This window comes from Lampetra fluviatilis, chromosome 6 (assembly GCF_964198595.1).
Source record: "Lampetra fluviatilis chromosome 6, kcLamFluv1.1, whole genome shotgun sequence".
NCBI lineage: Eukaryota > Metazoa > Chordata > Hyperoartia > Petromyzontiformes > Petromyzontidae > Lampetra > Lampetra fluviatilis.
This window is the reverse complement of record NC_136280.1, coordinates 7,676,290-7,689,847: the sequence shown is the minus strand read 5'-3', so window position 1 is coordinate 7,689,847 and position 13,558 is coordinate 7,676,290. Positions and strand designations below refer to the sequence as shown.

Sequence of the window (13,558 nt, the reverse complement as noted above, 5' to 3'; positions counted from 1 at the left end):
ATGTGGTAATTATGTTGTAAAACAAAACTGAAGCGAAGCAAAACTCAAAATTGCGTAAGACGTGTTTTAACCCTCTTAAAAATAAGCTAACACACGTTACTCGCCTAAAATGATTTCTTCAGCAATGTAATTGAATTCACTCTAAAGCACATACATCACCAATAATGTGCAGGAAATTAAAAGGACGACACACATTTGCTGTATAGAAAGGTGTCCTTCTCCATTCATCCCGAAATTTTATTTGGGTTCAAAACCATTGAATTTTAACCAAAGTGACAGTCGCCTCGATCTTCTCTGACCGATAGATGACAGCTGCAAGCCGCACTTCAGCAAAGACAAATCACGCCGCTTCTTCTGATGGAGCCTGATCCACCCTTTCAACCATCCATTAAGTATCATTCATATGCAACAAGTCCCAAACAATTCCACAGATCAATGAGAAAGCCTTCCCTTTATTATCACAAGTTGTTAATATTACTAATCTACTGTGTTTCTCTCATAATTTTTATTTGTACTTTATTCGTCACCGCTTTAAAACTTAAATACGATTTTTCATGATTTAAACAGCACGTTTATTAATAATAAATTTAAAGACTGGTTAAAACAAAAAAATAAGCAGATTGTTTCCAATAAACACAATCTGATGCGTGTTAATTTTAATCAGCTCCGAAAAAGTAAATTTTGGTTCACAGCAAAGGATTACAAAATGTCCCCCCCCCCTCATATCAATTGTCAGTCTCCAGCGATCAATAAAACTATCATCACCTTCTCTCGATTGTCCCATCATTTGCTAAAAATCAAACAGTCCTCACGATACAAGTACTACATTACATTAAATAAATACACACGTGTGGAAATAAGTATACCTATAATTATATTTAATTGTAGTGATATAACAGGCAAGATATTTCAGACGGTTCCCAACAAAAGTGTGCTCCAATGAAAAAAAACCACCCGTCTTTTTGCTAACATATTTACCCCAAATATCAATATAGAACATGCAGTATAAAATATGATAATACCGTGGACTTTTCCAAGCATCCCGATATTAGGCTGGTGACATTGTTTGACATCACCATTCTCAAAACAATCGAATCGCCCTGTTTAGAGACGTGGCATTTTTAGCGTATTTGCATACGGAAGTGATGTGTGGTGTATTAAAGTAATAATTCCACTAAGATCAAGTATTTTCAAGGAAAAATAAATCGGACATAAAACTTAATGAAGTGTGGGTGTGTGCCAATTAAATATTTAGAAACTGCTCAGGTGGTGTAAAAAGTGGTCATCGAACATTAAAACGTTGGTCCGTCTCAATACAAAACAATAGCAAGAAGGAAAAGGCCAGCGGCGTGGGTCAACTTGTTGACAACGAGAGGCACAGCAGAACCAACGGTGGCCGTCTCAGATGCGAACACGATCCTCGAGTTGAGTTTTTGCACCGGGCGAAAATTATTCACCATGAGTGTCTGCTGTGGGTCCTCTTTCGTGGAGAAAAACACAGTGGAGAACTTCTTAATCTGTACGAAGCACAAAACAGTCGCGTATGAACAAAAAAACATACATGAATGATCACATGTCTGGAACACATACTTAGCAGTAACGATTCAGCGCTTAATAGATACAAATGTATTTTTACACGAATGACACCCATTGAGTTGTGCATGTGAGAATCGATTACAGAAAATGTTCGAAGGTATGCAAATGATATGCGGATGTAAAATGGATAATGGCATGGACACAGTCACAGAAATGAGGAAGAAAATGTTAAACAATATAAATCGGGATGGTATCAATGATAAACGAATAGATTCTTAAAATCACGTTGCAACTCCAAAATGGCGTTGCAACTCTGGGGGTGTGGGGGTAGGAGAATTGTCACGTGCCTGTGTGCACATCGTGATTTTAGAGAGGCATGTCATCATCGTCAGCAATGCAGTTCACGGGAGAAGTATTCATTCTACCAGTATATGTATAAATAGATTATGTAAATGTATTAAAAAATTTAGAGCCCTCTGACAGTCCACTGCTGGATGAAGTGCTCCCTGCCCCATGGGCTGTCAAGGTGGTTATTTCACTATACGTCACCCACTTTTGTCAGTGCAAGTTGGTCGAGATCCAGGACCGGTTCAAATATCACTCGCCACCGACTTCAGCCACAGCCAGGAATCGAATGCAGATCAGCGGCCTCACGGCGCAGTCCACTTCCTACCCCTCTCCACCCCACGTAATTGTACGTATACAAATCTAAATAATAAGGAGGTAAAAAAAAAGGCATTTTCAAACCTGATTTTCATCCATGATAATGGGCTCTTCGAATACTGTCCAAGTAACCACTTCCCCGCAGCCAGGAGTGGTGAGCGATCCAGAATACCGGTAATACTTACTCATGTTAACGTACGATGGAAGCAAATTGTCCAAATTAAACGTGGACGAAAAATTGAGCTTCTGGCCTGCAGAAATGAAAAAGGCATAAACGCAAAGGAGAACACATTAACAGCCAACCCTGCCGACAGTGAAGCATTAAAATACTTCGGGGATTATTTATGATTAACCAGTAACATTATTATTTATGCATACACGGTACTAATATAACTATTCCCACATACAACTTACATTCATATACAGTTCGTGTCGTGAACAGCCATTATCTATCCACTGCCAGATGAAGGCTTCACCAGGTCGTGAAGGGGGAGCCCCACCACTGATGTTGAGATATCACTCACCATTTATGTTGGCCCTACTGATAATTTAATTTAGGTGCACGATTCAGTGTCCCACTTCTCCTTAATTTGACCTATGCCTCCCCACCCCTCATTACATAGTAGGAGTACTATAATATATTCTGGAGCGGATAACTCTGTAAACTACATACCTTGGTTTGCCACACTGGGTAGCGCATTGATGATGGTGTTATAATTGTTGTTTGTTGGTCCGACCTTTAATAAAGAAGAAAGAGAGTTTTAAGATGAAAGCACTGAAAAAAACATCACAAATATGCTGCTCTTTTAAGTTGTTTTCAATGATGTCAACCATGTCTTTTGTGGATGTCACTCTCTTGCCAACTCTAGAAATGTGCACGGCGGGGACAATCTGTATTAGCATGTACGCAATAATGGTTAGAGCCACAAGTTTTTCAAAAAAGTGTCCACATGCACTATTCATGGCCAGAATCGTTTGCATTACCTACTTTTATCACCCAGAAATGTCTGTCCGTCCTGCGCGAGACGTCACTCCACATGAGGCCCACCCCCCTCATTAATATTCATGAGTGGTGGATTTTTACACTAACGCAGAGGAAGGTCGATCTGAATTTAATTATTTATTGCGCTAAGTCGCTTCAAATGACGTTTCTATGCAGAAAGTGACGGTAAAAAATAAATCTACGCAGCACAGTGCTACATCCGTGCGTGATGTCACTGCAAAGACCCCCCCCCCCCCCGCTTCATTAATATGCATGCCCACGTGGCAATTTACACTAACGCACAAGAAGGTCGCGCACTCCACATGCTGCACACCTCCCCTCATTTAATAATCATGAGCGGGTGACGTCACTCCACATGCCGCACCCCTCCCCAATAACCATTAGCGAGTGACGTTACTCCACATGGGGCAACTTCCCCCCCCCTCATTAATAATCATGAGCTGAACAATTTTTCTATTGAATATTTCAGATTTACTGCAATATACACCCGTCCTTGGACGGGCAAAAAAAGCTTGTGGTTATATAATATTGATATTCAAAGTAAAATAAACATACAATGGGCTTCACTTATGGAATACTAATGCATCATAAAACGACTGAAAACTATTTCCAGTACTTTTAATGAACAGGTGGAAAAATAAAAAAACAGTCTTGAATTCAAGGCAAGGAGACCAGTGTTAAGTCCAGCCAAGATCAGTTAAACTATTAAACTAATTAAAATTTACCAGGTAAGACCCAGAGCTATCTAGCTCTGTTTCAGAAGCGACCTGGCCACAAACAATAAAGCGGCTTATCCACGTGCACATTTATAGCAACCAAATACGCTAAAAACTAAATGTTTCTAAAATGTAGAGGAAGAAAAAAAAACGGAGGACCCGGAGAAAAATTCACGTGACCACATGGATTTTTATATTCCTCTTGGAGTTCTCGGATCCCGGCCACCACCCCCAGAGGCCACCCACCCCCCAATGTCAATGTCAAGGTCAAGGACGACCCCTGGGAAAATGTCCTCGAGCCGACTTCGAGGTCGAGAACGGTCGTCCTCGAGGAGGACACGAGAAAAGAACACGCATGCCAACTGTGCACGCAAACAGCCCAACAATGATGGGTGCACATATAAAATCAACTCACTGCATATAGGAAGCCAAGAACGGCCAATCCATCCTTTTCATTCTTTGCTCCGTCAAAGGTCAAGTACTTGGCGTTATAGTGAACAATGTGAAGCTACAAAAAGGAGGAGAAAAGAGAAATGAAAGACTGTTAGCCTCAAAATAACCAAGATATACAAACATAAAAAGCAACGTCGAGAAAACTGCTCAACTATTCCTTTGCTTAAAATAATACAAGCTAACGTGTACGCTAGACGTCATGGTTTAATTTCTTCCCCTCAGAAAAACAATAGAAGCAATGCTATTGTTTTGCAAACCACTATGCAGGCAATCAAACAATTCGTGGGGCAATACTTGGTGAAGTTGTGGAAGGAAGTTGTTTGCATGTTTTCTCCTCACAATTATGAATCAATACAAGCAAGCACGACACATTTTATGGAAACAATGAGGCGAGGATTGCACCAACTTTTTGTACGCAAACAGTAGGGGGTGTAAAGCTTCACCCACGCTGAGATTTAATGATTTGTCGCGATTCAGGATCGTGACATCATTGCTTGATTGTTTTTCTTCTTGGTTCTTTCGGTAAAGTCACGTAGAAGGAAAATAATAAAATAATAAAAATTAAACATAATAAAATAATTCTCACGACGTTTCGGCCACAACGCAAGCAGCCGTCCTCAGGTGAAGACCAGGTCTGTCGGGGGAATTAATTCAGACGCTGTCTCCCCGACAGACCTGGTCTTCACCTGAGGACGGCTGCTTGCGTTGTGGCCGAAACGTCGTGAGAATTATTTTATTATGTTTTATTTTTATTATTTTCCTTCTACGTGACTTTACCGAAAAAACCAAGAAGATAAATCCCTGCAGTCACGAAAGCTTCAAATCGAAATTCATTGCTTGATTGTTTTTAATTCATATGCAATGTGGTGGAGACCGTGGTAACCTCCTGGAGCTGGCTGACAATGGCGGAGGTAATTTTCAACGGTGTCAAGGGCGCCTTGACGTTCAAATGACCCCGACTTCGCCCACCCACTCAGTCGATGCCCGGACCGATATATCTCACAGTTAGCTTAGGTTATCTCGACATCGTAAATGCCGATGGGCTGAGTCGCTTGATGCTACACATCCACAGACACCTTGTTATTGAATGGGTTAGGTGGTGCACCTAACATTCAAAATATTTAGCCCATTTCAAGTGTCAGACAACTCGACGAGGCATTTCGTTTACTTAAAAACTGTGAAGGATCCGACCCTGTGCCCTTGCCTCGCTTGCCTACTGGGTCCTCTGCCTCCAAGCTGGCTGAAGGTCTATCGGGTTCGGAGGAGGGGCCTGTGATTTATAAATATATTTGACACAACCTACGACGCAAAACATACGCCGGTATCGAGATCAAATGGTCACTTGTGTCGCTCAGCAGGTACAGCAGACACTGGTGTCGGCAGCGGTCAAGTGATCCCAATACGTAGAACACGTAGGAATAAAAAAAACCCATAGTTTTTACACGAGCGAATCGAATGCGCTGGTCACGAGTTTAGGAATGAACATGAAATTGATGAATCGATGCATCATTACACCTCCCTAATAAACAGCACCACTCATCCTTAACCGGCATCTCTCTCACCCCACGATATGAATGCATTGGCGATACATGCACGCATGCACGCGCGCACATCTATAAAGCCAGCCACAGATTCCCATACAACCCTTGCGATTGTAATTGGTGCAAAACTGGTAATTGCATGCGGTGCGGAAGCCGCTCACTTCAACGGGGAATTGCTTGCCATTGATGGTGTGCTCGGATCCCGGTCCGTGTGGGTTCCCCCAGTGAAAGTGCATCTGGACAGCATTGAAGGTGCCTGGCAATCCACCGCCACTCACGGCAATTTCCCCTTGCAAGTCAACCTGCACTGTGGGCACAGACGCGTCGCACGGCGGCATGGGCTTTGTATTTGCACTTCAAACAACCGTTTGTTTTTTGCGTTATGTGTTATTTTTACTCTCTGGAATAGCGAGCGTGGAGACGCGAATGCTTGGGATTGCACCGAGGAGCGAAAAGGAGTTACACGTGGATATGAGACATCACGCTGGCGAAAAGGTCAGTAGGCTCGGGTAGAACGTGACAGTGATGAAGGTTAATTATGAAGTTGGGCAGCCAAAGAAGGGAGTGTGTTCGAGAGGACGTCCACTGCCGAGATGGAGCAAAGAAAACGTCTCAACAGGTGCCCGATGGATTTGTTCTATCGCGAGACGTGGCGACGGCTTGTGGGAGGCCTTCATCCAGCAGTGGATAAATCATAGCTGTTGATGAGGATTTAGACATTTTTTTACACGTTTAAAAACAACAACAAAAATCACGAAACAGTTGTTGAGACTTTCAATTAACAATAATAAACTCCTTACCGGTGTGACCATTGTTTTGTATGGACCACGTGACCCCAGCAGGTGTCGAGTCGTAGCCAATGAATTTGAGCTTCTGGAGCGTCGTGTTGCGTTTCACACTATTCGTGTGGATGTCGATGGGAGACTGACTGGTACCGCCGCACGTGGGGCTGTTTTTAGACCACTTGCTTGGACCTTCACAAAGGCAGATGGCATAGAATAAAAAAAATGAACACCAGTGCTGAACATTACAACTAAATGGAGTTATGTACAAAAACAAGTTTGAACATGTGCTTTGCGTGTTAAACGGTCATAATATATTAATTATGGCAAATTTCTATGTACTACAAAACAAAATACTTTTACGAGTGTCAAATTAGTAATTATGAAACGTTGACGAAGTTGTAATGTTTTTTGCTCAAATAATAAATTAGAATATGCATTAACTATGATATACATACAATGTTTATTGTTCCTGATTCTAAACTAAATGCAAATTTGCATATCCATGTTACCAGTGCATAAAAACAATGCAGCAAACACCCAGTAAATTGAGCATTAAATGCAGATGACACAGTCACACCATAACAAATGTGGTTTGTAACCTGCTTTTCTTTGCAATTAAATAATCATAGACTCCTTACAATTTTTTCGTATGAAACACTAATTAAAATCTCATTTACTTCACATGAAATTGTTTTTTAATGAAAACTGCTTGCTGCTCAGAGCTCCAAACGGCAATGTTAGATGTAATTTCCATTTTCTTACATTAAAAAGGTTTTATTGCTTAAGAGTTACATCACAATACAATTTTTCTACGCACAAAAGATGTGACATTGGTAGGGAAAAATGTCATTTATCACAAGCGAAATTAGACAGAAAGCATGGTGTGACTTACCACATTCCGAATCCTGAGAGTCATAACACCAATGTGCTGTGGAATAAAAAACAAACAAACTACATGATGAATGCTCACCAGCATCGGACGCAAATATTTCTCAATGGACAATTATATATTTTGGGGTTTTGTAGTTTTATCTACAGTGAAAGGTAAATTTCGATTTAAAGCTTTCGTGACTGCAGGGATTCATCTTCTTGGTTCTTTCGGTAAAGTCGCGTAGAAGGAAAATAATAAAATAATAAAAATAAAACATAATAAAATAATTCTCACGACGTTTCGGCCACAACGCAAGCAGCCGTCTTCAGGTGGAGAACAGGTCCACCTGAAGACGGCTGCTTGCGTTGTGGCCGACACGTCGTGAGAATTATTTTATTATGTTTTATTTTTATTATTTTCCTTCTACCTGACTTTACCGAAAGAACCAAGAAGAGTAAAAGGTAATTTACATATATAACCAGCGAAGTTAAGTTGGCTGCTTTAAGCTCTCGTTATTTATCTTTCCAAGGCTGGAGTCAGCAAAAGCGGTGCACTATGCAGCACACACACACACACAACACTCGTAAGCATAAGTGGGGCTTTGCCCAAATTCTCACAGCTTAAGTGTCGCAAGCCACGAGAAGCAAATTACTTGGTTGGTTTAATGATGGTGATCACATATTTCTGTGTTAGGCTCGAGGCTTTGATGAATTTTGAAGCCGAGGTTGACCACACACTATGCATGAAGCGACTCAGCTTTCGAGGCATACATTTTATGGGCCCAATTTATTTAAAATTTTCAGATATTTTTCCTTCTTCCAGTTTTTTTACATAGACTCAATCATATTTTTTTTTGCCCAAGGTCAGCTTTTTATCCCTTTGAGAACGTCTTTAGATTGTACACGAGTCACTCAGACATTACTATGCGTCCGTGTCATATGAAAGAAACCCATGATCGAGCTCGAGGGCCTTGTCAATCTAGTGCCAAAAAATAATATTTTCATTTGGCACAATTGTCACAAAATGCCGCCAACATCATTAGTGCAGGTGAAGTATTACAGCTGCATAACCACAAGACAAATACAAAAAAAAGAAACGAGCTACATAACCACAAGCCAGTATAAATTACTTTCCAGCATGCTGTTCTCAAGGAACCCAGGCAAGTGTGTGTGTTTAAATCCTACTGGGCAGCAAACAGCTCATTAATTATGGATTACATGTGTATCTTATATATGCATTTACTCTCACTCAAAACACACAATCATTCTTCACCGAAGCAACAAACATGACCGGCGGACACGACGTGAAGTACCTATAAGCCACGTCAATCAATTGTCACGGATGCTTCATTTGCAATCACTCTCTTCGTGGAAACAATAACGTGATACCAATGGCAGAGCCAGGATTTTCAGGTAGTGGGGGCAACCCCTCCAGCAATGAAAAATGATAGAGGAGTTGTTAGTAAGTAAGGACGCGTCCCTTGCTTTTAATTCGACGCGTGTGCGGCGATGGTACAGCCATCGATCGAGGGTCGAATTCGAACCGCGTTGTGTGATCGGCATCGTGCTCGCTGAAGGTGAATGCCTTCAGGGAAGTCGTGTACTCTATACGCAACTGCGCACAATTCTGAGTCACTTATAACTGCTTTGCCGTTACTTATTGCCAATTATGGACTCAGACTATTGTCCTATCATCTCATAGAGTCCCTGGCACGGAATAATATGCTACACAGTGGCAGTGGGGATCGCAAAATGCTTATTTATTACTAATAAACCGCAATGATCGAAATTAGGGATTTCGATCGGATCATTGGGGGGGGGGGAACGTGCCACCCCACCCCCCACTGGCTCCGCCAGTGGTGACACAGTCGTGAGGGCCCAATCACGTGAAAGCGCCATCGGACCCCCACTTAATTTCGTCAATTACAGGAGTTCGCTAGTCTCCGATAGCTACGCTATCCAGGAAGATTATTCCTAGATACATTAAATCAACGTTACCTAACGTGTCAAGCGAGGTCAAATTATTGTCCGTCCTGTGGTTTTTTTTGCGGAGAAACCAGCAAAGATTTGAAGCTTTCGTGACTGCAAGGATTCATACTCTTAGTTCTTACGTGACTTTACCGAAAGAACTAAGAGTATGAAACCAGCAAAGAGCAAAGGAAGCAATGATTGCCGAGGGTCGCCAAAGAGAAATCGAATGCGTGCATTCGATTTCTTTTTTGCAGCACATCCGGGAAAGATAAAATAAAAGTTTTGGCAAGCTACACAGGTGGACAAATAAAGCCACGCTCAATTTGTAAAGCTCAACTCATCGCCCACGATTGTACATCTCAATGCAAGAGGCCGTCAAGGTCGAACCAAGTAAATTGGAAATTTAGTTGGTGGATTCTAGATTTGAAGCTTTCGTGACTGCAAGGATTCATATTCTTAGGTTTTTTCGGTAAAGTCACGTAGGTAAAACATCAAAATTAATTAAAATAAAATAAAAATAAAATAAAAATCACGACGTTTCGGAGGCAACACAAGTCTCCGTCATCAGGTGGGACCGTCACAGCCGGATTAGCTGCAGCTCCGAAACGTCGTGATTTTTATTTTATTTTTATTAATTTTGATGTTTTACCTACGTGACTTTACCGAAAAAAACCTAAGAATAGTTGGTGGATATTTGTGGTGTCTTCGACTTTAAGAAGACAACATACTTTGCATTGTTTTAGAAATTGCCAATTCATATAACGAGGGAATGATTTAATTGTAATGTTTTAATACGTGGTAATACAACAATGGCAGAATGAATTCCACCACAGTAAAATTACGTAAAAATTTAAGGAGCATTTCCAATGCAAGCTGTCTGAGTGTACCTTTAACAACCCCACGTCTGCAGTGTTATGCTCTGAACTGTATTTAAACCATGCAATTAACTTTCAAGAGGTGTTTGATGCTAATAGGCTTTCTGACCTCTTTGAAAGCGAGTTGAGCATTTGACATTGATGCAAAGCAGTATTTTAAATGAAGCTTATGTTTAAATAGCTGGTACCACGTGACATCGTGTCAATGCGACACTAATTGCATTCAACATTAAAACACATCCGATGTAACAGTTTTTTTTTATGCCCGGTCTACTTACATGCCGCTTTTAATGTTCCAAATCAAAGCAATTCACATGCAGCTTTCACAACGAACATGTTTAAATCATAACAAGGAATAACACACGCCTACCGTAAGTTCTCACAGTGTACATTTAGCTACTGTATGAAAAAACAGTACCCACAAGTTTGCCTTTTCATCCACGAAAATGCCATGGTGAGTAATTATCTTAAATAAATAGATCTGACGGCAACCGTAAAGAGAACATTGCCAACAGATGATGGCACACTTACATCCATCACTCATTCACATTGATTTGAAATACGGTGCAGTAAAATACAAGCCCATAGTTATTAAAATATATTTTCCCCATTGGCGTTTCCTCTTTGCGAGACGCTCACGTCACATGAATAACCCGAACGAACATCCCTTGCGGTATTGCAGCAGTGCAGTAATATGTAACGTGTTTCCACACGAACACACACACACAGACTTACCATCTCCGGACGCACTTGCACGATTTACCCTGGAAATCACAAAGATGACCAGCACGCAAACGGTAAGCACGGGGAAATACATCTCTGTACGCTATTGGAGCTCTCTGCGTTGACACACCGCGGGTAAGATTGACAAACAAAACACCTGCGCGGTAAGCCTACTAATACAATGAACAGTAACCGGTAAAAATAGTGGATAGAGTAGTGTAATAGTACACAACAGGTTGCCGTCGTCTGCTTTCAGAGTGAGCGCTGCAACACTGGCGCAAGCCGCCGTGCTGTACAAAGTATCTGCCCGTGCGTCTAATGTAGTAGTAGCAGACAGAGCTGGACAGAGCGGGGTGGGTGAGTGGGTGGGTGAGATGTGGGAGGTATGGCTGAGACGGAATGAATGCGCAGGCTCTCAGCGCACGCAGCCGTATTTATCCTCCAGGCTCAGCGCTCCTGGAGAATGGGCGACAAGCTCCGATGCTATTGACGATGATGATGCTGTTGCTGCTTCTGGTGATGATAGTGATGATGATGATGACGGTAGCAAGGACAGAGAGATCGCTCAAGTCGCCCACGCCCCGTTGTTGAGGGCGCAGCGTGTGTTCAAGTGCGCGCAGCAACACACAATGCAGTCTCGTCCACGTGCGGATTGGAGTAAGGTAATCTTACCGGTTTGTTTGCTTCGATGTAATCTCCTTAATGATTTTTGGACCTGCGACGGTACCGATTTCGTGAGCAATTGTGGGAAAGAAAAAATACCGTGCCCTATTTGGAATCAACGTGGTATCCCACACCTGATAGGTACACACACGCCTTTTCGGGTTCAAACACAACGAGTTATCAAGGAAGAAAAAAACATGCGTTTTGGATGGATACTGTAACTTTTTAAAACCAAGGTTTTGCCACGGAATTTTTTTTTGACATGGATTGGAAACCAATCTCTGTATTGGTTTCGATATGTTTGGACTCATCAGCAGTCAGGCGTGATGAACTACTGCCGTACTTCACACACGATTGGAACGTGTCAACTGCGTTGGCAAAAGAAGAGTCATATACAGGGGACGTTTTTTGTTCAAAAGCGGGTTCTATATACAGTATAAAGTAATCGGCGAGTCAGTGAATACCAAGAAGTAATATTGAGTACATCCGCGTGGTGGTTTAAAGCAGTGGAATGAGTAAGGGTTCCACGTGTACTCTGTTTACGCGACAACGTGCAATGCAGAATGCGGCATGGAGAGATGGGTACAGGGTACGCACGCCTTTACATTATCAGGTAAAATCAATATGCGACGACGGGGTTATCAGAATGAATGGTGGCAGGTACAGGTGTTTTTTTTTATGAATAACATTTTATGGTTGCGTTTCGCGAAGTGGGCTACGCCAGCGCTGCAGTTCCTCAGCACGTGGCAGAGGTCGCAACCGGGTACCCGATACCCGTACCCTACCCGATACCCGGCTACCCGTACCCGGTGCGGCCGGGTACCGGTACGGGTAGACCGTGAGTCACTGGTGAGTAACCGTTTGTCACTCATTTCCCAACGTCTTGTCTCTTCTCACAATTCAAGATCCTAGAATCAACCCACCCGCGCCTGCAACATGGCTTCATCCCAGAGGTCGCAATCAGGTACCCGATACCCGTACCCTACCGGGTACGGGTACGGCCGGGTACGGGTAAGGAATCAAAACCCGTTTGCGACCTCTGGCACGTGGGGCGCGCAACCCGTGAGGCGGGCAAGGAAGCATTTGGGGGTCAGGCTGCGGCATGGACACCGTGCTGGGAAGAAAAAAACAAACATCCGAACGTCTGCGGGGAATGTCATCGCCCACTTTTGCGATGACAAAACACGCGAACACGCAAAACATGTTTTCAATTGCCTACAAACGAGAAGCGACGTCTCTGTGTAACTGTGGGCCTGAGTAATCTCTGTTGTATTATCTGGGGCTGTCGGGGAGAGAGGGGTGCGGGGAGTGGCGGTCAATTAGTCATGATTAGGGGATGCTAAACAATGTTGAAAACCACTCTCCAAATATCAAGAGTCCAAATTCCAAAATATGTTCTACACAGCTCTTTCCCAATCCACTGCTGGATGACCCCCACGCAGTCTGTACTCACCACGCTAGCCGGTGCACTGTTCGTGGCGTGGGAGTCGGGGTGGAGACGGAGCCGGTTCATGTAACAACAACAACAACTCCTCCTCACCGTCCCTGACGTTAGCCGTGTGGCCGAGAATCGCATTCGTCGGCCAGGTACATCGAGCGCAGTGCGCGCACACATTGCGCGCCACCGCTCAGCAACATCGATGCGGTTACACGATCATAGTGTGCGGGGAATGAAAATAAAATGAAACGAAACTGGCGTTGATGGCTTCAGTCCGATGTGAAGTGTGGACTGGCTGCTGCCGGTCCCGAGCCGCCCAAC

General features: G+C 42.9%; 1 protein-coding gene across 1 annotated transcript; it reads right to left on the bottom strand.

The window, feature by feature from the left end:
• Positions 1–432: 432 nt before the first annotated feature.
• LOC144932953 (carbonic anhydrase 7-like) lies at positions 433–13,308 on the bottom strand (the record flags this gene model as incomplete). The annotated part of the gene is made up of 9 exons (XM_078857352.1): positions 433–1,517; positions 2,284–2,450; positions 2,873–2,936; positions 4,334–4,426; positions 6,074–6,219; positions 6,713–6,886; positions 7,590–7,625; positions 11,149–11,177; positions 13,253–13,308. Coding segments are annotated over 9 exons (972 nt in total), but the record flags the coding sequence as incomplete, so codon positions are not given.
• Between the last annotated feature and the right edge of the window lie 250 nt (positions 13,309–13,558).